General features: G+C 40.0%; 3 protein-coding genes across 3 annotated transcripts in view; all 3 read left to right on the top strand.

The window, feature by feature from the left end:
* Positions 1-3,388, top strand: part of LOC111664941 (zinc-binding protein A33-like) — a 6,784-nt gene extending 3,396 nt beyond the window's left edge. The window contains exon 2 of the mRNA XM_023419753.2: positions 1,699-3,388. Within this exon, the coding sequence (XP_023275521.1) occupies positions 1,916-3,274 (1,359 nt within the window). The 5' untranslated portion in view covers positions 1,699-1,915 and the 3' untranslated portion in view covers positions 3,275-3,388. The remainder of the gene's footprint in view (positions 1-1,698) is intronic.
* Positions 3,389-5,383: 1,995 nt separating this feature from the next.
* LOC147818362 (uncharacterized) lies at positions 5,384-8,847 on the top strand. The gene is made up of 6 exons (XM_087177545.1): positions 5,384-5,979; positions 6,617-6,662; positions 6,941-7,410; positions 7,497-7,659; positions 7,742-7,958; positions 8,067-8,847. Exons 3-5 carry the CDS (start codon positions 7,117-7,119, stop codon positions 7,756-7,758), a joined length of 474 nt encoding a protein of 157 aa, XP_087033671.1. The 5' UTR covers positions 5,384-5,979; positions 6,617-6,662; positions 6,941-7,116; the 3' UTR covers positions 7,759-7,958; positions 8,067-8,847.
* A 2,382-nt stretch (positions 8,848-11,229) lies between these two features.
* Positions 11,230-23,430, top strand: LOC111664896 (tetraspanin-8). Its single transcript, XM_023419698.2, has 8 exons — positions 11,230-11,383; positions 18,814-18,876; positions 19,023-19,142; positions 19,992-20,066; positions 20,224-20,319; positions 20,822-20,932; positions 21,036-21,119; positions 21,636-23,430. Exons 1-8 carry the CDS (start codon positions 11,327-11,329, stop codon positions 21,717-21,719), a joined length of 690 nt encoding a protein of 229 aa, XP_023275466.1. The 5' UTR covers positions 11,230-11,326; the 3' UTR covers positions 21,720-23,430.
* Positions 23,431-24,364: the final 934 nt, after the last annotated feature.

Below are 24,364 nucleotides of genomic sequence, written 5' to 3' on the forward strand. Positions count from 1 at the left end.
ACATTTACACTGATAACATTGAAATAAACTTTAAAATGGGTCAAAGGAAACACATTTCTATCTTTTAATTGGTTGGTTTCACTTCATTTAGTCCTTCCTATTGTTGTTGTTCTCTTTAACAAACTTACTAATGGGTAAACTTGCTGATTTACAAATGACTTAAACGTGTAACTTAATACACATCGCTAAAGTTGTGCTTTAAAGCCGAGAGAACAGACACTACGCACTTTTTATTCCCACAGGGATGAAGGTGAGACGCAGCCATTTGTAAGGTTTTAAAACTTTTCACTCACCGCGAAACACACGTTGAAGATGGTGAAGACCCGTTTGAGGCAAGTGTTGACCTGAGCCATGTTTTCAGCTGAAGAACACAACTAGATTTAAGAAAAATAAACTGTAGTTTGTCTGAAGTTTGAGTCCCGAGAGACTCCGGCTGCTGCTGCGAGGTGAAGGCAGGAGGATCCGCGAAGCGAGCTGGTTTTAGGTGTGAGGTGGGACCGGCAGCGCGGGGCGGAGACAGAGAGGTGATGGTGGGGGCGGTGTCGGAGTTCTGGTAAATGACTGAAAATGAAGGGGAGTCGGGAAGGGAGAGGAAAGCTTCATTCCGGGAAGAGTGGTGGAAAATTCCCGTTGTTGCACATGGAAGGAGGGCAGATAGCTGGAGCAGATGGGTATTGGACCGGCGGGCGGGGATATGCCCAAATATGATTCTTTTATTATCTCCACATTTGGGAAATTACAGTTTCTCTTAAACTGCCACTAAATCACTTCCTGCAAAAATAAAGGTGAAAAGATCCAAAAAAAAATTTAAAACAGATTTCTAAAGAAGCTTCAACAATAAAATGCACATTTCAGAGCAGCACGTGTTGTTGGGCTGTTTGTGTCTCATGTCTGTCTCTTCCTGCTCATGTTCTTTATGGTTGTTTTATGCCGCTTTGTTATTGTTTTTGTTTTGTTTGTTTTGTTTTTTGACCTTTAGCTTGGAAACAATGCATGCTGGGAAGTCTGTTAAGGCTGATTGTGTTTCAGCAGGTCATCATCATCATGTCAGCTGAACTCATGTTTATAAATTCTGAAGTCTGGAAATAGTTGAATTAGCCTGAAATTAATGAAACTTATATCCTTATGTTAACTATGAAGAAAATATTAGTTGATTCCATCACATTCCTGCAGATGTTGTAGTTAAAGTACATTTTTTCTAACATGCACAAACTTGAATTTCTCGTGCAGATTTATTTTACAGGTTTACAAAGGTTGATTTACAACAACAAACATTGGAATAACTTGCAAACATTACTTTACAAGCTCAAAATCATTTTGACCCTAATTTGAGCCCGTACAGGTGTCGGGGGAGTGAATTAGCCGCCTCCCCTCATTAACATTAGCGTTAGTGTTCCCTTTATTCCCCTCAACAAAACAAAATTATATACAGTCAATGAATAAGATGTCATAACAATAAAACTCTTTCTCATGGTGGAGTCTCATCTTGTTTTACAACCCTGTGTCAAATGATAAATAAATGAACCTTATAACCTTTCATTTATTTAGTATATATTGTGCATTATGACACATTCCTTACTATCCGTCTGTAATTAAAACTGAACAACAGCAGCTGAAATGAAACTCAGGCCAGAGCTCTGGCTCCTCCCATGACACGTGAGTTAAATGTGGAAACAAGCTTGTTGTTGTTTCCCCCAGAGAGAAGAGACGCACCGAGTGAAGAGACAGACGCCTTTGTTTACAGACCGACTTCCACTGAAGGAGGACAGCTACATTACAGCTGGGAATACTGGGAATACTGGGAATACTGGGACTACTGCTGCTGGTAAATATACTGCACTTACAGCTGGTGGTGCACAGGAAATACAGGCTGGAGGAGAAGGCTGTTAAAAGTGGAAGTAACTCAGACACGGACATGACTTGCAGATCAGAACAGGAACTTTCTTGTTCTCTCTGCCGTGACAAGTTAAAAGATCCAGTCCTTCTTTCATGTAACCACAGCTTCTGCAGAGACTGTCTGCGCAGACACTGGGCAGACGCAGACAGTCCTGAGTGTCCAGTCTGTAAGAGAAAGTCCTCAATGGATTTCCCTCTTATTTACTTTACACAGTCTGAGTCTGAGCTGCTGTGTCGCCTGCACTCTGAGAAACTCGGCTTGTTCTGCGTGGACGACGAGACGCTGGTGTGCGGCGGCTGCAGAGATTCGGACACGCACAGCGGCCACAGATTCAAAGCTGCCGATGAAGCCGTGCACGACCAGGAGAGAAAACTTCAGGATCTCTTAAAACCTCTGAGAACGAAACTGACGCTCATTCACCAAATTAAAGGCAACTGTGATCAAACGGCTGAGCACATTAAAGTCCAAGCAGAGAGCACGGTGCAAAGGATCAAGGAAGAGTTCAAGAAGCTTCACCAGTTTCTAGACGAGGAAGAGGAGGCCAGGATGGCTGCACTGAGGGAGGAGGAGGAGCAGAAGAGTGAGATGATGAAGGAGAAGATTGGGGCTCTGAGCAGAGAGATAACTGCTCTGTCAGACACCATCAGAGCGACGGAGAAGGAGCTGAGAGCAAAAGACGCCTCGTTCCTGCTCAACTACAAGGCCGCCGCGGACAGAGTCCGGCAGCAACCTCTGCCCGATGACCCACAGCTGCTCTCCGAGGCCCTCATAGATGAGGCCAAACATCTGGGCAACCTGAGGTTTAGCATCTGGAACAAGATGAAGGAGATGGTCTCCTACAGTCCTGTGGTTCTGGATCCAAATACAGCTCATCCAGACCTCATCCTGTCTGAAGATCTGACCAGCACCAGACAAGGAAAGACAAAGCAGCATCTTCCTGAGAACCCGGAGAGGATCGACCACTTCATCTCTGTCGTGGGCTCCGAGGGATTCGACTCTGGGTGTCACAGCTGGGAGCTGGAGGTCGGAGACAACACCGCCTTCTCATTGGGCGTGTTGACAGAGTCTAGCCCCAGGAAAGGAAACCCGTGGTCTGGACTCTGGAGACTGATGTTCTGCAGCGGAGAATACAAATCGCTCTCACCATCAGACACAGGATCTGACGTGCCGGTGAAGAAGAAGCCCGAGAGGATCAGAGTCCAGCTGGACTGGGACGGAGGGCAGCTGCTGTTTTCTGATGCTGACACCGACACACACATACACACCTTCACACACACCTTCACTGACAGGCTGTTTCCATATATCAGCACCTGGAGCGACGTCCCCATAAAGATTGTAGAGTCGAAGGTGTCTGTAATGGTGGAGCAACACAGTTAGATATGACGATGATGATGATGATGATGATGATGATGATGATGATGATGATGATGAAAATGATGATGATGATTATGATGATATCAAGGACAATCCACTAATTTACCAATTTACTAGTAAAACTAATTTGTTTTCATTTCTCATTTATTTTTTTTGAGTAAATGATGCTGATGTGTCAGACAGATATTACATTAAACTGTATCACTAGACAGAAAATGTATTAAGACTTATGTTACTAATATAATATCAGATATTTAGTCACTTTCAAAGTTAGAAATTTTTTAACATTTTTTTTTAACAAACTAATTTCTTGCCTAAATAAATATATAAATCAAAAAAACAGACCCAAATCTGACTCCTTTATATTTTGTTTTAATTTTGTTTTTGATTAATGTGGCATCTCTTATTGTATTTATCTATTAATTATTTATTATGCCTGCAGTGCGATAGCATTGAAGACATATATTATTATTCTGCATACTTATTTGTCTTACTTACTTGTCAGACAATATATATATCAATGCGTGCGGCTTGATCAGGAATGGTGTTCTGAGGCTTTTCTTAGCGATTCTAGTAACCATGGCGACATAAATGGTGATAAAAGGTGAAAGAAATTCCCATAGAGAATGAATGGGGAGACCTCTTCAAAACGACCAAACCCAGCCCTCTTTGGAGCTCTACTGCTGCGCCGTACTTCATCGTAGAGAAATGGTTGATACGTTAAACGGGTCACAAGACTTGATACTCTTTTGGGTTAAATCGGTATTTTGACAACTATTATGGTTCACACAAAATCGCAGTTTTCCGCTTTGTGTCATTTTTAGGCCGTTTCAGACTTTATAATGGGTGTGTATTGCGTGGGATGTTCAGAGTTGGAGTTGATGACATCATCGCTAGAGTGGGAAAAAGATTCTGCGTAACTCGTCCTCACGGCCACACGGTTCAGTCTTCACTCATCACGGCTTCTAGATAGTTGTAGACAAGTCCGTGCTGTTTCGTAGAAAGCGTCTACCTTAGCACAGAGACTTACAGAATTTGAATAGTGAGCCTCAGAGTGACGGGAGAAGTGACTCTTTTCTGTAACTCGCTCCTCTGTCCACAACTTTAACTATTGTAACACCGAAGCCACACAATCTGTGCACAAAGATCACAGTCCGCTCATGGTTCTGATAGGAGTTACTGTTCTTCCAGCTAGACACAGCTGTTCGACGTGGCTCGTTAGGAGACTCTTTGATCTCTGTGATGTTTACAAACACAGACACGCAGAGAGACACACAAACACACACACACAGGCAGAAAGCTGTTAACAAGTTAGTGCTCATAGAGAGAGCTGGACAGTGCAACAGTAAATACAGCAGCAGACATATTGAATTTACTTTGAGCTTCGAGTTACAGGAACTGTTCAACCGTCAGAGCAGCTCTCCCATAGACTGCATTACAAATTCAGAAGCTGACAGCAAACAGCAGGTCTCAGGTCTTTTCAGGTGCTACTCACACAAAAATGGACGAAGCTGATTCTCTCTTCTTTAACTCTTACCCCTCGTACTCTAAAGTATGACAGCATGTGTCCTTGTATGTGCATGGTGTAGTGGTATAGCTTTATTGCAGATCAACTTCTGTTAGGTCATGTACGTTCTCCAGGAATTTTCTATTACCTTTAATGTTATCTTCTACCGGCGCAATCTTCTGTAACTGTGTCGTCAGTTCTGGTCTTTCTTGTTCAACTTTCTGCATGATATAAAAATGTGTTCAACTGGTTAGGCTCTTTTGGTTCATTTTTCTTTTTAGGTTAGAAATTGAGTTTTGCAACTCTCCTAAGGTAGAGTCCTCTTTCTGTTATATTTTGTTTTTGATTTAAGCAGCACCCATTTTGCCCTGTTTTCCTACTTTACTTGTCCTCTTGCCTTGTTTGTATAATTGTTTACCCTCCTGTTTACACAATAGATTTGATTTACCAATAACACCAAATACAAATGTTTGTACGTCACAAATTGAATGTAAGTATAAGGGAAAGCATTATTGTATCTTATAATCCAAGCATATATTCTGTAAAAGCAAATCAAAATGTTTTGTATGCATCAAATGTGTCAATATCAGTGAAGTTAAGCTCAATGTCTTTGTTTCAACTAAGTGACAAAACTGTAAGTTGGTTTGCAATGTGGACAAAGAACATGTAGCTTTACTTTTAAATGTCAGCTTTGGTGGTTGTGCTGTAAAGGTGCAATATAAGATGTGGCCAGAACTTTAGTTTAAAATGTTCAGAAAATGAATTAACACTATCAACAGTGTGTGAAGTGGCTATAGTGGTGATGTCATGATCAAGATCTCCATCTGTTTAATTTCAGTTATCTACTGAAACGAGCATGCGCACCAGCCAGCACCGACCTGTCCTGTGTTGTAATACCACTTTGTGACGCTAGACGCTGTGTGAGTCAGTGGCGCGTCAAGTCTGCTCTCAGTCCCACGAAGAAGAACAACTTCCGGCAGCGCTTGAAGTTAACATCACAGAAACACAGGAATGGCTGAACCTCCTAAAAGACGATATTCATCCGCATCCCAAAGGACCGCTCCCGACAAGAAACCACGTTCAACGGCAAAGAAAAGAAGCGACACGAGTAAATCTGGATGTGACTTTCCACCGCTGGAGAAGCTCCTGAGAGGAAAGAGATGCGGTTTGATGCCGAGCTCGCAACTTTCCTGTTAGCCTGGTGAGTAGCTTCAATGTTAGCTCTTTAGCTAAAAGTATAATAAGTTCAACGACTGACAAACATTTCAGGTGGTGATATTGAAGTTGTCGACAGATGTTTTAGCGGTTAGTAGGATTGTGTCTGTTGCTCTCGGCTGTTGTCCAGCTAGTGACGTCAGTGACTTTAGGCTGATTTTGTAACTGATGACTGTAACTTGAGATTGTATGGAGCCAGTGAATACACGTCGGTCGGTTCACCATGTTGTAACCACTTTACATTATTTTAGATCAGCCATGATTGAAAATGCAGTTTCTTTACATTTCTCAGGAGATTTCAGCATCCCTCTCTTTATCAGGACCTGAGCCAGTACAGATGCAATGCCGCCCTCTTCCAGTTTCTTTGTGTTGCCTCAGCACTAATGTGTTCGTTTTTATATATATATATATATATATATATATATATATATGAATCTCTTCTACAAATTCTTCACATGTACATTTGTTCAGATTTATTCATAGTCTTGTTGTTATTACAGTATATGCTACATGAGGTTTAAGTGGATGATTGATGTCCTGAAGTCTTAGGCTGCCTCAAACATTTCATAATCAAAAGAGGAGCCGCTTGACATGTCCTTATTTTTCCTTTTGTGTTTTCATAGGGATGACAGAATCCACCTCGGGCCAGAACCACACCTGCAAGAATCGGTAAGTCATGCGCATGATTTAAACTACAAAATGGTAAGATGAGTTAAAATGATTTCAAGTTCGTGCATCTGGAAAAAAAATGCACTGTATGTCTAACTGATCTGTCCAGCAGCTGTCTCTAGTTTTCTTTCCCAACAGGGAGTTTCTCTAGGATGAGGTTTAATTCAGGCAGTTTATGTCCTTACAGCTGCTTTCACACCACTGCTGTGTGTGAACTAAAATCACACACAAACATTAACATGTGAAACCTTTCTCTCTCTCTCTCTCTCTCCCTCCAGGTGACAAAGAAGCTGCTGGTGCTGCTTCTGAAACAGTTGCCTGAGTTACCAATGTTGGTGTGTTGGCTTTCCAGGATGGCGGCCGGATTGATGACGCCACATCTTCAAGGTGGACCCCCGGAGGTTCCTGTTGTCTCATTGAGGCATGGCGGTCCGAGCTGAAGGGGAAGCACAGGATGCTCGGCTTGACTGTTGCCATGGTGATCCAGAGGATCTCCTGGGAGGAGTGGAGGCTCCACTGTTGGAGGAGGACACATGGGGCGGAGGAGACGGTCCTCCTCATCCAGGATCTCCACGTCACCCTGGACGTCTCTTTGCTGGATTCTCTCTGCATCCAGGACACATGGAGACACAGAGGAGCCGCCTCACCTGCATTCAGGACCCAGCAGGTGCAGCTGTACACAGAGACAGGTAGACTGACAGAGGGCGGGGTCAGTCTTCTGGTTTCCACCTTCACCACTTCATCTCAGGTACATGTTTGTGTCTCAGAGCTTGTGATTAAGTATATTGTGTATTTCATAAAAATCGTTTTTGATCCAAAACCTTTTTCTTCAAGCCAGTGCCAAGTACTTCCAAGCTCCTGGCAACACCTGCCAGACAGAGCAGGAGGAAGAGCGAGTTGTCTTCCCTCCCAGAGACCAGGAGAGGCAGCCCAGGTGACAGTTCAAGGCAGCCATGGGGAAGAACACCTCCTGTCCTGGGAAGGAGAGTCTCCAGAGGTGAGATTCACTTCAGATATCAGTTTCCTCTAATGAATATCAGATCCATATTAACACACACTGCTCTCTGATTATCTTTCAGCCGTCTTCTGGGACTGAACTCGGGCCCTGCAAACTGGGCCAGTGTTAGCCGCCTGGTGGAGGCCGTTTGCAACCAGCTCTGCGTCTTCACCCGGTGGCCACGAGGTCCAGAGGGACCGTGAGGACTCGCTGGTCATTATGTGGCATCAGAGAGGCAGTGCTGGCCGGCCCCAGGTTGATGGCTCAGACTAACATCCAGCTCTTTGAATGACTCAGTGGTAAGAGTTTGTAATAAAGCTGTTGGTGTGTTGTAATCTGTTCTGTGATTTATCTTTTAATGAAAGCTGAAAATCCTAAAACAGTCTGTGTTTGTTTGTGTGTTCCAGCTGCTGGCCAGAGTCTCCCTTCAGCAAAGGGTCTGTCCTTGGTCCAGGTGGGACAAGGACAGACCTTTAACTTCAATGTCCCAGAGGAGCAGCCTGGGCCCTCCAGCAGGGGTCTGCCTCCTCCTCTTCCTCCTCTTCCTTCAAACATCGAACAGAGCCTACAGGAAGAGGAAGGCGACTCGAAGCTGCTGTGGCAGATCAACTTCTCTCTGTCATGTATGTGTATGTATACATGTACATGTGTGTATACATGTCTTGCTGTGGTTGTGGGGACACATTTGTGCTTGAAACCATCAGTGTGAGGTTATTGTGGCCAGTCGTGACAGTTTCAAAAGGCTCTCTGAGGGACAGCTGCAGTGACTGAGGTCAGTGTCAGGATGAGTCTCTACGACAGGTAACGTCCTTTGTGCAGATTGAAACGTGAGGAGTGAAGTTCACGCACCAAGTAGCAGGAACATTCAAAAGTTCTCCAGGAATTTTCTAGTTGTTTATTATTCTCTTTCCTCAGTGTTCAGATTCACTTTCTTGCCTTTTACTTCATTCCTCCTGTTGGTGATAGATGACAGTAACAACATGTGAAGAGCAGAATGTGTTCAGCTCTCGCACAGTCGCCACCTCCACAGGTGAAAGTATCGACCAGTTTAACATGAACACGGTGTTCAGATTGTGAAGCAGGTGTCGTACACCTGTCGTAGTACAGCTCATGTTCATTAGTTTTATTCAGAACTTCATTCTTGTCATTGAAAAGGTTTTTAATAAAGAAACCTGTGATTAAATTGTACTGAGTGTTTCTTCATATTTACCATCTGCCTCATGATGAATCTAACAGTCACTTTGGTGAATTAGTGTTTTCATTGTTATTAAAATTGATAAGTTCATAAGGAAAATTAGAAAAGCACAAACTCTAGTATCTGTCTCTAGATCCTGTGTTGTCACTGTTGAAGGACGGACACATTTAAACATTTCTATTATGTTTGTTGATTAAAGCAACAGATAGTCTTTGATTAATTACAGATTCAGGAAAACCTTCAGTGTGTTGTGATTTCTATACTGTGCTGCTGCTACTGTTAAAATTCATCCCAGACACGCTCCATAAAAACCATCAACAAAGCAAAGCTTCATAAAAAACTTTATTTCACATTAAAACTGCATTCATTTCAACAATTTACAATCAACTGTAACTGACAAATTAAAACTAGAACACAGTTGTGAATGAAGGTGCAGGTGAACTTCACTGTCACAAGACAAGTTTGCATCATAAAGAGGTGGATAAATCTTATTTAGTAACAAGTATAAATTATAGTAGAGGTGTAAAATAATCCTTCATAGCTCAGTGAGGAGCAACAGTCTGACAGGTTGACCGGAAGCTGTTGCAGCCGTCCATAAGTGATGGAGGGTAACGTTAGCACACATGCTAACTTCAGCTACAATAACAAGCTACTCCTCATATATATGATATTAGCCTGTAAGACTAATGTAACAGTTGTGACAGCTAACCGTGTTAGCAGCATCTTCACACGGCTCAGCCAGGAGCCTGTTGCTGTCAGGTTGATGCGGGTGTGTTAACCTGGTGTCCTCGAGGACACAGGTCAGATCCGCCCCTCCCCCCTCCCTCCTCCCTCCTCCCCAGCTCCACCCTCTCATCCAAATATGGTTTCTTCTGGCGCCAAAAAACCAAGATGGCGACGTCTATTAAACCAAACTCGGGACCAAAGGGTGACGTCACGGCACGGTTTGCCACTTTACACACACACACACATTCATTCATTCATTCATTCATTCATTCATTCATTGTCAAGTTTGTGCTGTTTTCTTTTATGGTAAATACACAGCCTAGTGTGTGTGTGTGTGTGTTGTTGTTGTTGTTGTTGTTGTTGTTGTGTGATAAACCAGTACTTCTAACTTTTTGAAGTTTGAATGTTTGATGTGATGAAAAAGAGTTTGTTACATTTCATCCAGAATTTCACAGTTTGAATGTAAAAGTCACATAAATGTAAAACTAATAAGATTTACCCTGAAATTACAGAGAAGATCTTTAAATTGTTCGTATGGACATTAACCTTTATAATAACAAGCTACATTTTTAATTACAGATAATTACTGTCATTTTACATAGATTTGTATGTAAATAATGTAAATAATACAGTAATCTTTCTTTACAAAAATAGGAAATAAATGTAATTCATTATTATTGGCATAACGCTTAAAATAGAAGTTTGGCTGTTAATTCACAGATCATTTCTGTCATTTTACAGACTTTTGTACACAATTTAAAAAAAAACTGAAAATTACTGTAAAATTTTTTAGTAGTTAACTGAAGAAATTTCACAGTCAGATATTAAGCAGCCGGACTCAACTACAACGTGATGATGGAGTCAAGTCAACAAAAAGGGAGGAGAAGTGTTTGATGCCCCTGTTGTAGTTTTCAGCAGCTGCCACTAGATGGTGGTAGAAAGTCATAATTCACTGTGACACTGTGTTGATGCTGTTTTTACTACTTGATCTTCACTATTAAAGACAATAGACTCATGTTCGGTGACAAGAACGAAGGGTCAATTCACAATCTGTGATACAGTTAAAATGATAATTGTGTCATGGTTTGGTCATATGAGTTGAAAGTAATGTTTTTTTCTAAAGGTTAAAATGCGGTTAAAAAAGTTACTTTTTATTATTCCTATTATTTCCAGTTTCAGATGGATTACTTCAGTCTCTGAGCGCTGGAGGTGAGGGAAGGGAAGTTCATGTGTGGATGAGGCACACCCACACAACCATCTGTACAGTCATTATCTGCTCACATAGAGATTTACAACAGCAAATATGTGTCTTCGAGAGTTTGAAAGATCAACCACACCTCCATTTTTATGACTGAATTTCCGAGTCGAAAAGCTTCTGAACATTTGAACAATAGGGTCAAATGAACTGTCATCCAGCTAAAACAAGACATTAGACATCAAATGTTGGTCTCGAGAACCTTGGGAAAGAAAGGGAGGACGCAGGATAGGAAAAAGAAAAAGCCAAAGAAGCACAAGAGCAGGTAGGGATGGAAAGGCAGGTGTCAGGGAAGAAAGGGAGGAAAGACAAAAAGGGGAAGTACCGTCAGTGAGAGGAAACAGGTAGAGCAGGCTGGTCTATTTACAAGCCTGAGGCAGTCTCTCGGTTTCTGCCTTCAGTCTATAGGAAGCTTGTGTCCGTCGAGGGCAGTGAGTCCTGAGAGAGAAGCCGCTGAGGAGGAACGACTAAAGGAGAAGAAAAGGAAAACCATGGCTGTGAATAAATGCATCAAATACCTGCTCTTCTTCTTCAACCTTCTTTTCTGGGTGAGTCTGAAAGGAAAAACTTTTTTTTTTTTTTTTACATCATTTTAAACTCAACACTTTGACTTTTCAGGTGATGTATCGGACAAGTGTTAATTCTCCAAGCAAATGTTCAGTCATGTCATTTTTGTTTTTAGAGATTATTACCAGTTTAAATTGTAATAATCTTGTTTCCAAGAGTTTCTGAGACTGGATCAGTGGCAGGTTTGTCTGGTTTGACATTTTATTATTCAGATTGTTTGGGTTTTTGTCAGTTTTGCTGCAGATTGAATGGGTGTGTTACACTTGTCTCTGAAGCTGAGCTGTAGCTTTATTTCTCTGTTTCTGTTGTTTTTCTGTTTTTGGGGCTTTTGTTAAAGTTTAACAGATGTCAGACATTTTTGTTTTGGTCTTTTGTATTTAATCTTTTCTATCTTTTGTTATCTATTTATGATTTATTCTTCATTTCCCACCGTGTTTGCTTTTGTATAGTAACTTTATTTTCCATGTGTTACTGTGTGGCGCCGCTCAGCTCTTTGTTGTTAATCAGTCGTATCAGGAGCGTAGAACAGGTTGTGTTGGCTCTTTATCATCTCCCTGCCTCTCCCTCTATAAACAAACATTAGCTCAGTTTCAGGGCGTGGCCCGTCGCTCGGCCTCGCGTCGTCACATCTGTCATCTGCAGCCTCGTATCACTCCTCCGCCCGTGCTCAGATTTTGCATATGAATCAGCAGCCATTGCTCAATCTAAAGAGTCTGGGGTTTTTCCTAAAACCTCTTCAGGAGGTTTGATTCAGCCCACTCTGCTTCACATGGCTGTATTTCCTCATACTACGTAGTTATTCTATAGCTTCACTCAGGCATTTGGGATTAAGTTCTTGCACAAACCTGATGCTGTGTTACAGGAAGACTCAGTGTGCTTTGCAGTAAGATGCATGCAGCAACAAGTGAAATATGTAAAATGAAACATGGTGGTTTTATCAGCAGTTAGTGTTGGAGGTAAAGATCATCAGTCATTAGTCCAGAGGAGCAGCAATATGGTTATAATAATCCCCTGAGAAGGAATGTGAAATTCTAGAAACTAAATTATGAGTTTATATTCTCCAAAGAAGAATTTATTCACATTCCCACGTCCTGCACGACCATAAAAAGGTAGATGGACAAAATACACGTATCTAACCTGTTAAATATCTGTGAATCTGATTCTAAAGATCTGTCAATTATCACCATGAGTTTCCTACAATGAGCTTTGAGAAGATCCGTGAAGACTTCCAGGTTGACGAGTACTTTTAAACTTCTGTTTCCCTTTACTTCCAGTCTTTTTTTTAAGCTAATTTTTCATCAGTCAGTCGATAATGACGTAAAAGAGCAAATTTTACACCGCTTATTCTGCTGTCGCGGTAACTAGCTCGTTACAAACAAACTAAACCTGTAAACGCAGCCTGGATCTATGTCTGTATCTCATACAACCATATATATACATTTACATTTATGTAATGTATATATATATATATATATATATATATATATATATATATATATATATATATACCATATATCCAGCCTCACCTGATTCTGAATAAGACGTCAAATGTGGATTTCCAAAGTGTAAAACTTTGTGTTTAAATACAGTATTTAGTGAAGATTTAAAATGTGACTGTGTAACCCTTGAATGAAAAACTACCATTTACTTCCCCTTAAAAATTAAATTTTTATCTAATAATAAATAAAATCTACCAAACCTCAGTTTAGAACACTGCAGCAGTAGCTTTACCTGGACAGGTAAGACCTGTGGCTAACAGCTAACATTAGCTAATTTCGCTCTCAGCCATGACGCATAATGATGATGTCATTAAGATGACGGAAGAGCATGTTGGGAAACGTAGGGACATACAACAAGCGCATTTTTGTGTGTTTATGATCAGGTTTTTAGAGCTTCCTGTTGAATAAAAGAGGCGCGACGGCACAGACATTAGCTTGTACTGTTGTGTTGCTCTGAGCTCTGGGCTTCAAAACATTCTCTGAACTGTTAAAAATAGTCTTCATCACGTCCTTCCTGTTTATCCATCAAACTCTGTCCTGTTTAAAATAAACCGCTCGGTGTGAGAACGTCAGTCCTGCTGCCCGCCGAGGTTATTTCAGTCGTTCTCTCATGTTTCCACAAACAATGTTGAATCAATGTTAACTGGATTCGAACCACTCAGTGGACATGGTGGACATGATGTGTTTACCTAATGATGATGATGGCGAGGGTGGGGTCGGGTTGTTATTTACTGTAAAGCCCATTTACTGTAGTTTTTTAAACTTGTGGCTCCGCATTAGCTTTCAGTTGCTAAGTGACGCTTCCTATCGACAGAAACCCAGACGCAAGAGACGAGCGTCACGCTGTGGAAAAGATCATGTGATGTTCAACTTCATGTTGTGAGTTGTGTCAAACTCATAGCAGCGGTGTAGATAAGAGGCGATACAGTGAATTATGATGCTCCCACATCAGGGCTGTAACACAACTCTCTCGGCATCTGACGACAGACAAACTGCTGCAGACGCATCCCGCCAAGTGGTTTCACGGTCTGTGAGAAGAGATATAACCAGTTATCTGCTCGTCTCTGTGCATTAACGCCTGTTAGCAGAGTGCTCATATCATCCATGAATAATAGATGCTGCGTTCAGGGACCGTTCGAGCAGAGGAAAGAGATGAGCCCGACGGAAAGAAAGCATGTTTTAGCACTACAGCAAACCACAGGTGCACAGTAACTACATACAGAGGGGTGTGTTCTGTTGATGATGTGGTTGTTGGATTTTACTTTCATTGACAAATTTGAAATTTGAAACTGTTTATTTCATTTAATTCATTTTTAAAGGGAGCTATTTGTACGTTTTTGCTATTGCTACATAGCTAACGTTAGCATTAACAGCTGTTGCCAAGCGCTCCACCCATCGTTGTGTTTACAAGACAAAGAGGTTATAATACGTCCTCTGAGCAGCTGCTTCTTCAAGGGCAGACTGGACTGGGCAGTGACTCGGTATCGGAAAGTGATGAGACAGTCCGACCGGGCCTGAGCTATCTGGTTAGCATGCTAACTTCAGTAGAAGAGAAGAAGTGATGGAAAAAGAAAAAAACGTGGCCAGAAAAACAGGTGGTTTAAAGGTTTTTCAATATCTGAACAAAATTAAAACAATGAGCAGAGAGGACATCTTGTATCAGAGATCATGTGATCGTACAGACAGACGGAGGAAGGTGGAGGAAGGCGGAGGAATGTAGTTAAAGTAAAGGGTAGATCTGTCAATCATCAGCCTGGTAGAAATGCTTTCCGTCTGAATGTAATACCTGTTGAGTCAGACACACCTGAACAAAGACCCAGAAACTGAGGGGTGGTGTTGTCAGACTCAGTGGTCTCATGAGTGAACACGCTCACCTGTAATTAGTGGTGTCACTGCTGTAATTTCGTGTGTGTGTGTGTGTGTGTGTGTGTGTGTGTGTGTGTAGTTATTGTGTACTGACACCGTCTTGTCTGGTGGACTCGAAGTGAATCCAGCAGAACAGTTTATCTCAGTTACACAGTGACTCAGTACTGCTGTGGTCGACTGCCTGTGAGTCACTGCTGAGGAATGAACCGCCTCGTGCCGATTAACGAGTCGACTGACCTCGTAATTATGACTTTTGTAATGTTTATTATTTGTCACACAAGAAGAAGAAGAAACTCGTGATCTCCACACTGCAGTTTGACAGACGTACAGGAAGCCAGCAGGGACATAAAGGAACAGGAAACTCACTCATTCTCCACTTTAGACGAATATGAAAACTGATGTTACACAACATCTTTATTATTATACAGGAAACTATTGGGTTTAATTATGTTCATTAGAGTGATTGAGTTAAAAGAATATGATGACTGCTCCAAGTGCTTAAGAAAACACACAACTGATTAACTTTAATCCTGATCAGATGTAATCTATAACAAATGTAACCTGATAAACTGCGACTTTCATCAATTTAATGTGTAACCCTGATATTTAATCCTCATAAATCAAAATCTTGAAAGAACTTAATCCAGTTATAATCCTGATTTAATCCTAATCATATAAACTGTAAAGCAAATGTAATTTAATCCTGATTAACTGTAATTCTGATCAGACATATTCCCATTTAATTGAAATCATTTTAATCCTGATTATCTGTAATCTCGTTCAAATGTGATCCGGATCAATTAGATTCCAGATTCACTCAAATCTTGACTCCAGATCAGTTTTAATCCCAATCATCTGAAGTCCTGATCAATTGTAATGCTGCTCATCTATAGTCCTTATGATCTATTTATCACCTGTAATCCCAATTAACTTTAATCCCAATCAACTGAAACCCTAATTAGAAGTAACTGTAATTATAATTATTTTAATCCTGTCAGGTGTAACCATAATTAATGAATCCCAAACGGCTGTAATCCAGATCAAATTCCAGTCGGATGTAAAATCAATGAAATGTAATCCTGAACAACTGTTGTTTTGATCAGTTGTAATTCTGATCAATTAGAATTTAATAGTATAATTAAGTTGAACTGGTTTTAATCCTGGTTTCTAGTAGTTTCCTTTAGAGCTGCTGAGATGTTGCTCAACAGGTTTTCTGTGTGTGTGTGTGTGTGTGTGTGTGTGTGTGTGTTTGTATTGACGCAGGTTTGAATCTCTCTGATTTAACTCTGTGATAACAAAGATCTAAACCTCTGTACAAAGCCTTTTGACTGGATGTTTGCTCAGTGCAGTGACCGGCCTCTCACCGCCGGCATTCACCTCCAAAAGAAAAACAGCAGCTCTGTGTGGGCGTGTTTCTTTTCTCTCTTCAGTGATGTAGCTGATAAAACAGTAACTCACTCCTCCACATCCCAGATCCAGCCACTGATGGTTTCTCTTTAATGGTTGTGCTGTGAGTTGATCCACAAACAGTTTGAGTTTTTATCTTTGAAGGTTTTATAGAGAGTAAAGTGTGAGCAGAGAGATGGAGGTTCGTCCCTCAGGTCATGTCATCACCAGCAGACTGTCTCTCTCTCTGTTTGTCGTTCAACTGATCTGAACTTTACAAATCCCCTCAGGTCCGAAAACCTGCTTTCCAACGTTAAACATCCCCGTAACATTAAATATAAATGACCAAATGTGCAACAACTGAAGATAAAGTTTGTCAAAACAAATGAGTGACGGCGAGGAACCTAAACATCTAAAACTTTAGCGGCACTTCCTGTAAACGATGTTGCTAAATCCTGATTGGTGCACGGAGATGACATCACCTTTATCCAACACAACGGAGTAAATCTCTCAGTGTTCATGTTCGGTCAAACCTTTAAAACACATAAGAATATAGAAATACTCCAATACCAATTGTTATGACACTAAATTAGTTTAATTGCTTCGTTATAAACTCCTCAAAGCACCGAGAAACTTTCCTCCTTCAACAATAAGAAACAAACTTTACTTTAAAGAGACGTAACACTGAGCGATGAGGTAAAAAGTGAACTACTGACGTGATTTCCGTCCACTGAGCAAAACCTACAAACTAGATGGAATAGTTACTGGAACTGAATTATCAAATAATATACTGATGATTTTTAAATACTTTTAATTTATTTTACTTGTATTTCCATTTTTCTTGACTATATAATTTAGTTTATGAAAGGTGTGTTTGAGGACTGAGATTGAGGCGGTTATGAAGCAGCTTAACAGACTCAAGCACACACTCCCCTGAGGTCACGGCTGATTGGTCAGAAACACCAGACTGTGGTTGCACTGGTTTCACTGGTTAGGTGTGTGTGTAGGTGTGTGTGTTATTTATTCAGCAATAAGAGCTGTGTATCAATAGGCTGAGGGTGTGGTGGCTTCACATGCATAGTGTGTGTGTGTGTGTGTGTGTGTGTGTGTGTGTGTGTGTGTGTGTGTGTGTGTGAGAGTGTGTGTGCTGTCATTGTGAGCGTAGAGGTCGTGTCCTCTGCAGATGTTTGTCACGCCTGTTTCCGTTCATTCAGCAGTGAACTGATGATCCATCTTTTTTTTTCTTTAACATAAACACAAAGTTTCCTTTAGTCTTTATTTTCAGGACGAAACATTTCACCCACGATGCGACACACCAATGACTGTTTTCATTATCGATCAAAATGCTGATTCTTTTCTGATGAATCCATTAATCACTGAATCTATAAAATATCAGAAAAAATAATATTTCTCCCGAATCTAAAAGAAAGTTCTTTCTCACATTTTGTATTTAATTAATTTTGTATTTAATTCAAAAGGAACAAGTGAAGGAAAGTTGCAGGTTTTGACTTTAAACCAGATGGTTACTTAAATTAACATCAACTACCAGACAGCAGGTGTACCGGACCTTGGTTGTCATGGTTACAATAATAAACACGCGAACTGTACCGAGAGTCATATTCATACATCCACCGCAACCCCCTCCTGACATCTGGCTGCTGGATGTCGCCTAGCAACAAAAGGTAACTGAGGGTCATAGTAACCTGCTACACAAACGACCCACGGGCTCGTTTTTACTTTAGGACGATCTGTAATTAATATAAATGAGGAAGAAAAACTTTTAACCAGAGACTATGATTTAAATGATTATACAACTATTAAAAAATCAATTCAAATCAATTAATTGATCATTTTAGCTCTAAATTTCACTTTAACTGAGTAACAAGAAGAACATGTGTGAAATAATTATATTTTAGTTAAAATTTAAAGTTTAGTTTAAATTTTTACAAATTTTCTTGCTGTTTGATTTAAATGTTTAAATAATTTTTCTTATGGTTTTCTTGTTTTGGACCCACGCTCTCAACACTTAAAGAAAATATGCAAAAACTATTTTAAAAAATCATATGATTAATTTAAAAATATTTAAAAATGGATAGAAACAAAAGTGCAGTTTTCCTGTGAATCCAGGAGGGTTTGTCTGTGTCCATGTATTTTAATTCATTTACGTCCATTTCATCTACATGATCCTGTAATTAGCTGCTGTGTGTTGGTCTCCAAGGCGACGCCGTGCTCGTGTCCTCTGACCGGGTCTCTGTTTTCCGGCTGCAGCTCTGAGGATGAAATATTGATGCTGGATAATTACTCTCAGAAACCTGTTTGTGGCGGCTAATTGTATGAGTGGTGAATAATACATGTCACTCATCAGTCCTGAGCCCCGCCCACCAAGGAGCTGGACTCCAGTCTGTTTACGTAGACCTGATCCTCAGAGAGTCCAGATCCTCAGAAAGTCCAGATCCTCAGAAAGTCCAGAGTCCAGATCCTCAGAGACACTGGGTGTTCAGTCTAATCTATGTATCTGAAACTGTGTCTGTGTGAAGGTGACAGTTTTTCTCCACCAGGTGTCGCCAGATTGTCACAGATAAACTTAACTCAGAGGAAACTTGTTGCACATTTTCTAATGTAAAATCTCTCTCTCTCTCTCTCTCTCTCTCTCTGTACAGGTGAGTGGTTGCATCATCCTGGGCGTGTCCATCTACCTGAAAGTCAGCAAAGATGGAAACCAGGTGAGTTTAATCATTTCCACGTCCACACAAGTAAAGACAAGTTTGAAAACTCTTCAAAAACTCAGTGTTGTGTGTTTTACTCGCCCCCTCCTCCTCTTCCTCCTCCTCTCCCTCCTCTTTTCTTCCTCCCCTCTTCCTGTCCTCAGATCACCAATGAATCTCTTCCTGGCATCGACCTGATGATCGCCATCGGGGTGATCATCATGGTGCTCGGGTTCCTGGGCTGCTGCGGCGCCATCAGAGAGAACCGCTGCATGCTGCTGCTGGTGAGCGTCACCACGTGATTCTTCATCATGTGACCTGACACTGACACTTCCTGTCTGAAATCAGGATTTCACCTGTTTCATCATGTCATCAGTATTTTTAGGGCTGAACAATTCAGTGGATCTGAAATCACAAAATAACTGATGATGATGAAGGACAGTGTTGCATTTGCAACTTTAGTGAAAAAGAGTAATAAACTTTATTTTTTTGTTTGTATTTTTTAAAGTGTAAAAAGTGCAAATAGTTTTCTTTATTTCTTTAATAGAGACAATATGTTGATAAACATCAGTATAAAAACACAATGTAAACATGTAGGATTGTATCTATCCTGAAAACAACATAGTACAGTAAGTTATAAAAAGTCATAAAAACGTCATGGTTTATATAGTAAGGTGTAAAAAGTAGCTACATACTTATTTATATCCGTAAACCAAAAAACATAACAGGTCACAATACACCACTACAAATATTCTAAATCATAATTTTTATAAATTATTGATTGCTACTTATCTTCTGAAGCAAATCAATTATAAAGCAATCAGAGATGAAATATTGTTGTTGTTCAGATGCTGATGCTGGAATCAGAAATGTAAGATGCTGCGAGTACGAGTCTGCACATCGACCCAGCAACATGTTATTTATTAATGAACTGTAACCTTTCACACCTGGATAAAACTGCAGTTTTCCCATGAATCAAATCAACAGTAGCCCAAACAGGAAGTTGACAACTAGTTTTTTTAGAGCAGTGAAGAAGAACTGATGTAACGTTAGCTAACATGTTCCACTGGAAAGTCTGCTCTGAAAACGTTCACATGCTTCTAATTAAAACAAATCCTCCTGTGTCCCCTCAGTTCTTCATCACCCTCCTCCTCATCTTCATCCTCCTGCTGGCGGCGGGAATCCTGGGAGCCGTGGGCGAGAAGAAGGTAAAACAGGAAGTGACTCTGTGCTGACGTCGCCTGCGCTCTCATTACTTTGTCTGGAGAATAACAAACTTTATGTCGTGTGTGTGTGTGTGTGTGTGTGTGTGTGTGTGTGTGTGTGTGTGTGTGTGTGTGTGTGTGTGTGTGTGTGTGCGTGCAGGTTAAGGACTGGGTGAAGAAGCGTCTGGAGAAATTCACCCCACTGTCAGAACAACCGGAGACTGTGAGGGAGGACCTGGAGAAACTGCAGCGGGAGGTAGCACACACACACACACACACACACACACACACACACACACACACACACACACACACACTGCAATCAATCATGCATGTAGTTTCTAACATGTTGATCAGCCTGTTGTTACCATGGAGATCCACTGGAGGGCGAACAAGACACTGTTGAAATGTAAAAACATGATATTGATGAAATCTGCAGACGAACTGGAGCTGCCTCACACAGTTTGTCAGCCTCGGGGTCGGCGGTCTGTGTGAGGTCACTAGTTCTGCAGAAGTGGGCGTGGCCGAGACTGTAATAATCATATAACTTGTAAAAAGTTTTAAGACTGTGACTGAGTTTTTTTGAAGAATCAATTTGTCTCTAAAATACTTTCTTCAGATTTTTTGTTTGATCTGATCAACAGTCCAAAACCCAGCGTTCAGTTTCCTGCCACGTGACAAAGAAGAAGAACTTGTCCATTAACAGTGTGATCGTTAGTGATCATTAATGTTCGCGTCTTGTTGTGTTTTCCCTCCAGCTCAAGTGTTGTGGTCTCGTGAACGGACCCTCAGACTGGACCCAGATCCCCGAGTCCTGCCGCTGCAACAAGACCGAGCCCGACTGCGGCTCGTCGGCCCTCTACGATGAGGTGAGGCTGAAAACATCTTTATATTATAATCATCAAACCATGTGACGTACAGTCTGATGATGATGATGATGTTGATGATGATGGTGGTGGTCTCACCCTGCAGCCCTGCTCCAACAAAATCATCACTCTGATGGAGAAAAACATGGAGGTGGTGCTGGGAATCGCCTTCGCCATCGCCATCCTGCTGGTCAGTACACACACACACACACACACACACACACACACACACACACACACACACAGACACACACACACAAAGAGAAGTACACAACATTCTGATGTTGGAAAAATAAAATATTTGCATTTCATCATGGCGCCGGAGCCAAACACCAAAAATGTTTAAAATAATGTGTATAATATAATATGTATAACAGCATTTGAAGGAACGTTAGAAAGTACAAAATGAAATATTCAAAAATATTCAAAAAAATTTATAAAAAATTGATTAAATACATAGAAAAAATATAGATATGCAGAATCAATCTGAATATTTTTGATACTTAATAAAAACAATTCTGCTATAGTTGATTAATGGTTGGACAATAATGATAATATTCATTATTGTTGAATTGAAATGTGACCATCAAACAAAAATGGAATAATCCAAAAACATACTTATATTACATACATACATATTAAACATTAATTTCTATGTCCTGTATATGTCACTGTTTCATCACCTGATGTCTTCTGCTCCCTGCAGATTTTCGGCATGGCCTTCGCCATGATCCTCTACTGTCAGATCGGCAGGAAGGATGGCGCCACCGGCACCACGACTAATGCTTGAGGCCCCGTCCTCGTTACCAGGCAACAGCCAATCAGCAGTGCCCGAGTGACCTACGCAACATAAAACCTAACTTCAGTGCTACTGTACTTTAACCTGTGCTTTTATTGTGAAGGAGCACGCTGATATTTTGGCTCATTAATACACAGCCTGTCATTAAACTGTATGGATTTCAGCTAGTGCACAGGTTAAATGTATTTATATTTTGGGCAAATATTATATAATAAATAATAAGTGCTATGTGTGAAAAATGTGAAATAAATAAATGATTTAAATGTTTCCGAGAAAGAAAGTGAGGAGATTTAAATTATCCAAATAAAAGATCAACAAGGGAGAAAAACAAATGTATTATTGATTTCCTGAGTAATGAATCTTGTCTGAGCAGGAGAGTAAACAACAATATCAGAGTGTTCCTATAACTTCACAGAAAACCTGTGATAATGTATTTTACAAAAATACTCATCACGTCACAAGAAGGTAACAAGTCAAACAACAACACTCATCCATGTGTCAGTTCACACGAGGCCTCAAAGAACAAAAGTCAGGAAGACGGTCAAGAATACAAATCCTCATATCGTATAGATCTTATTCTTTATGGAAGCCAATTAGTACCCCAAAAAATAAATCAGTAAATAAGTGGTTACATATAAATTCATTAGTTTCTCATCAGTTATATCTCATATGAACGATTTGTACATTACAAATGTGATTACAACATTTTCTTTATGATTATAACAAATTCTCGAAAATTTTACTTTCGTACTTGTAAATCCGGACTCAAACTGCAGTTTAATTTATATATATATATGAAAGATGCTTGATTTTATTATAGCTTGTTACAGTAGTCATAATTTGATACTCCTATCTGAATGTAATTTCTGCTGTGCCTTATTTTTATGTTCAATACTTTTTGGGGTAGGAATTAGCTTCCATATGTTTATGTTCAAACACACACTGCTGTAACTGTGTTGCACTGTCCGCTGCCATTTTTTTAATGGAAAATGCTACAAAATAATCCTCAGGAAGTTGAAGTGGTGTGATCGTGCTGTTGTAGAATAAATACAAGTTATAAGAATAATGTCATTATGAAAAAAATAAGCTTTAAATTTGACACTGCTGCATAATTTAATACCTTATATCACATTTTTACAGAATATTATTTGTTCAATTTTTGTTTTTATTATAAAAGCTAAAAAGTTGTGGTTAAATCTTGTGGAGTAAAACTTGATTTTTGTTTCTCTGCTCTCTGAATCTTATTGCTGTTGCTTTTTTTTTCATTAAAGATGTTTTTATTTTTGTGTATTTTAATCACCCAACTGAAATAAGTGTCATACTATATAAGAAGTTCTCTTCAACATTTGCTTGTCTTTTATTTTTTAGTTACTAAGTCATAATAATGTTGCTTGAAGATTTTAACAAGGACCTTCCAAAAAGTAAATTAGGAAACAAATGTAAAGACAGGAATTGACCTTGTGTCGGTTGTTTTCTGTGGACCCCCTCAACTCCACTGCAGTACCTCTGATGGACCCCAGGTCACACTTTGAAGGTTGTTGATCTGCATGCTGTGATGAAATAAAACAGATGATGTGGTTTGTTTGCCATCTTGACACAGTGAAGCTGATGTGTTCCTGTGTGAACTCTACAGTCTGCTGTTTGTAATGGTTTTATCACTGTTAAACTGTCAAATTACAATAAACGATGAAGGGAACCTCCAGCTGCAGTGTCTGGCTTGGGCTGTGACACAAGTGAAATGGTTAAGTACTGAGTTTCTGATTAATGCCAGGACTCACTTTCCTTCCTCCTGTAGATGATTCCAAACTGAGCTTTTATTGCAGGAATAAAATCTCTTAAGTACCTTCAGTTCACTCTTCATCATCTGCAGTTCTCAACGGGATCCAGAGTTTAATGTTCTCATGTAATGTTCACTGTTACATGTTAGAAAATAATCTCATAAAAACAACATAGTACGGTAAGGCAAGATATACAAAAAGGAAAAAACTATAGTGAGGCCTAAAAAGTGAAAGAAAATGACATAGTATAGTAAGGCATAAAAACGACATAGTATAGTAAGGCATAAAAAGTCATAAAAACGACATAGTATAGTAAGGCATAAAAACGACGTAGAATAATAAGGTGTCTACTAGGTGTCATACTATGTCGTTTTTATGCCTCTATTGCCTTACTATACTATGTCGTTTTTATGCCTTACTGTACTATGTCGTTTTTATGACTTTTTATGCCTTACTATACTATGTCGTCGTTTTTATGCCTTACTATACTTGTTATACTGTGTCGTTTTTATGCCTTACGATACTGTGTTGTTTTTATGACTTTTTATGCTTATATTGTTTTTATGAATTTTTCTGCCTTACTATACTATGTCATTTTTATGCCTTACTATACTATGTCGTTTTTATGACTTTTTATGCCTTACTATACTATGTTATTTTTATGCCTTACTATACTATGTCGTTTTTATGCCTTACTATACTATGTCGTTTTTATGCCTTACTATACTATGTCGTTTTTATGACTTTTTATTCTTATGTCGTTTTTATGACTTTTTATGCCTTACTATACTATGTCGTTTTTATGACTTTTTATGCCTCACTGTACTATGTCGTTTTTATGCCTTACTATACTATGTC

Source organism: Seriola lalandi, unplaced genomic scaffold (genome assembly GCF_002814215.2).
Source record: "Seriola lalandi dorsalis isolate HSWRI2012SDOR001 ecotype SW California unplaced genomic scaffold, Sedor1 jcf7180002054609, whole genome shotgun sequence".
In the NCBI taxonomy this organism is placed as follows: Eukaryota; Metazoa; Chordata; class Actinopteri; order Carangiformes; family Carangidae; genus Seriola; species Seriola lalandi.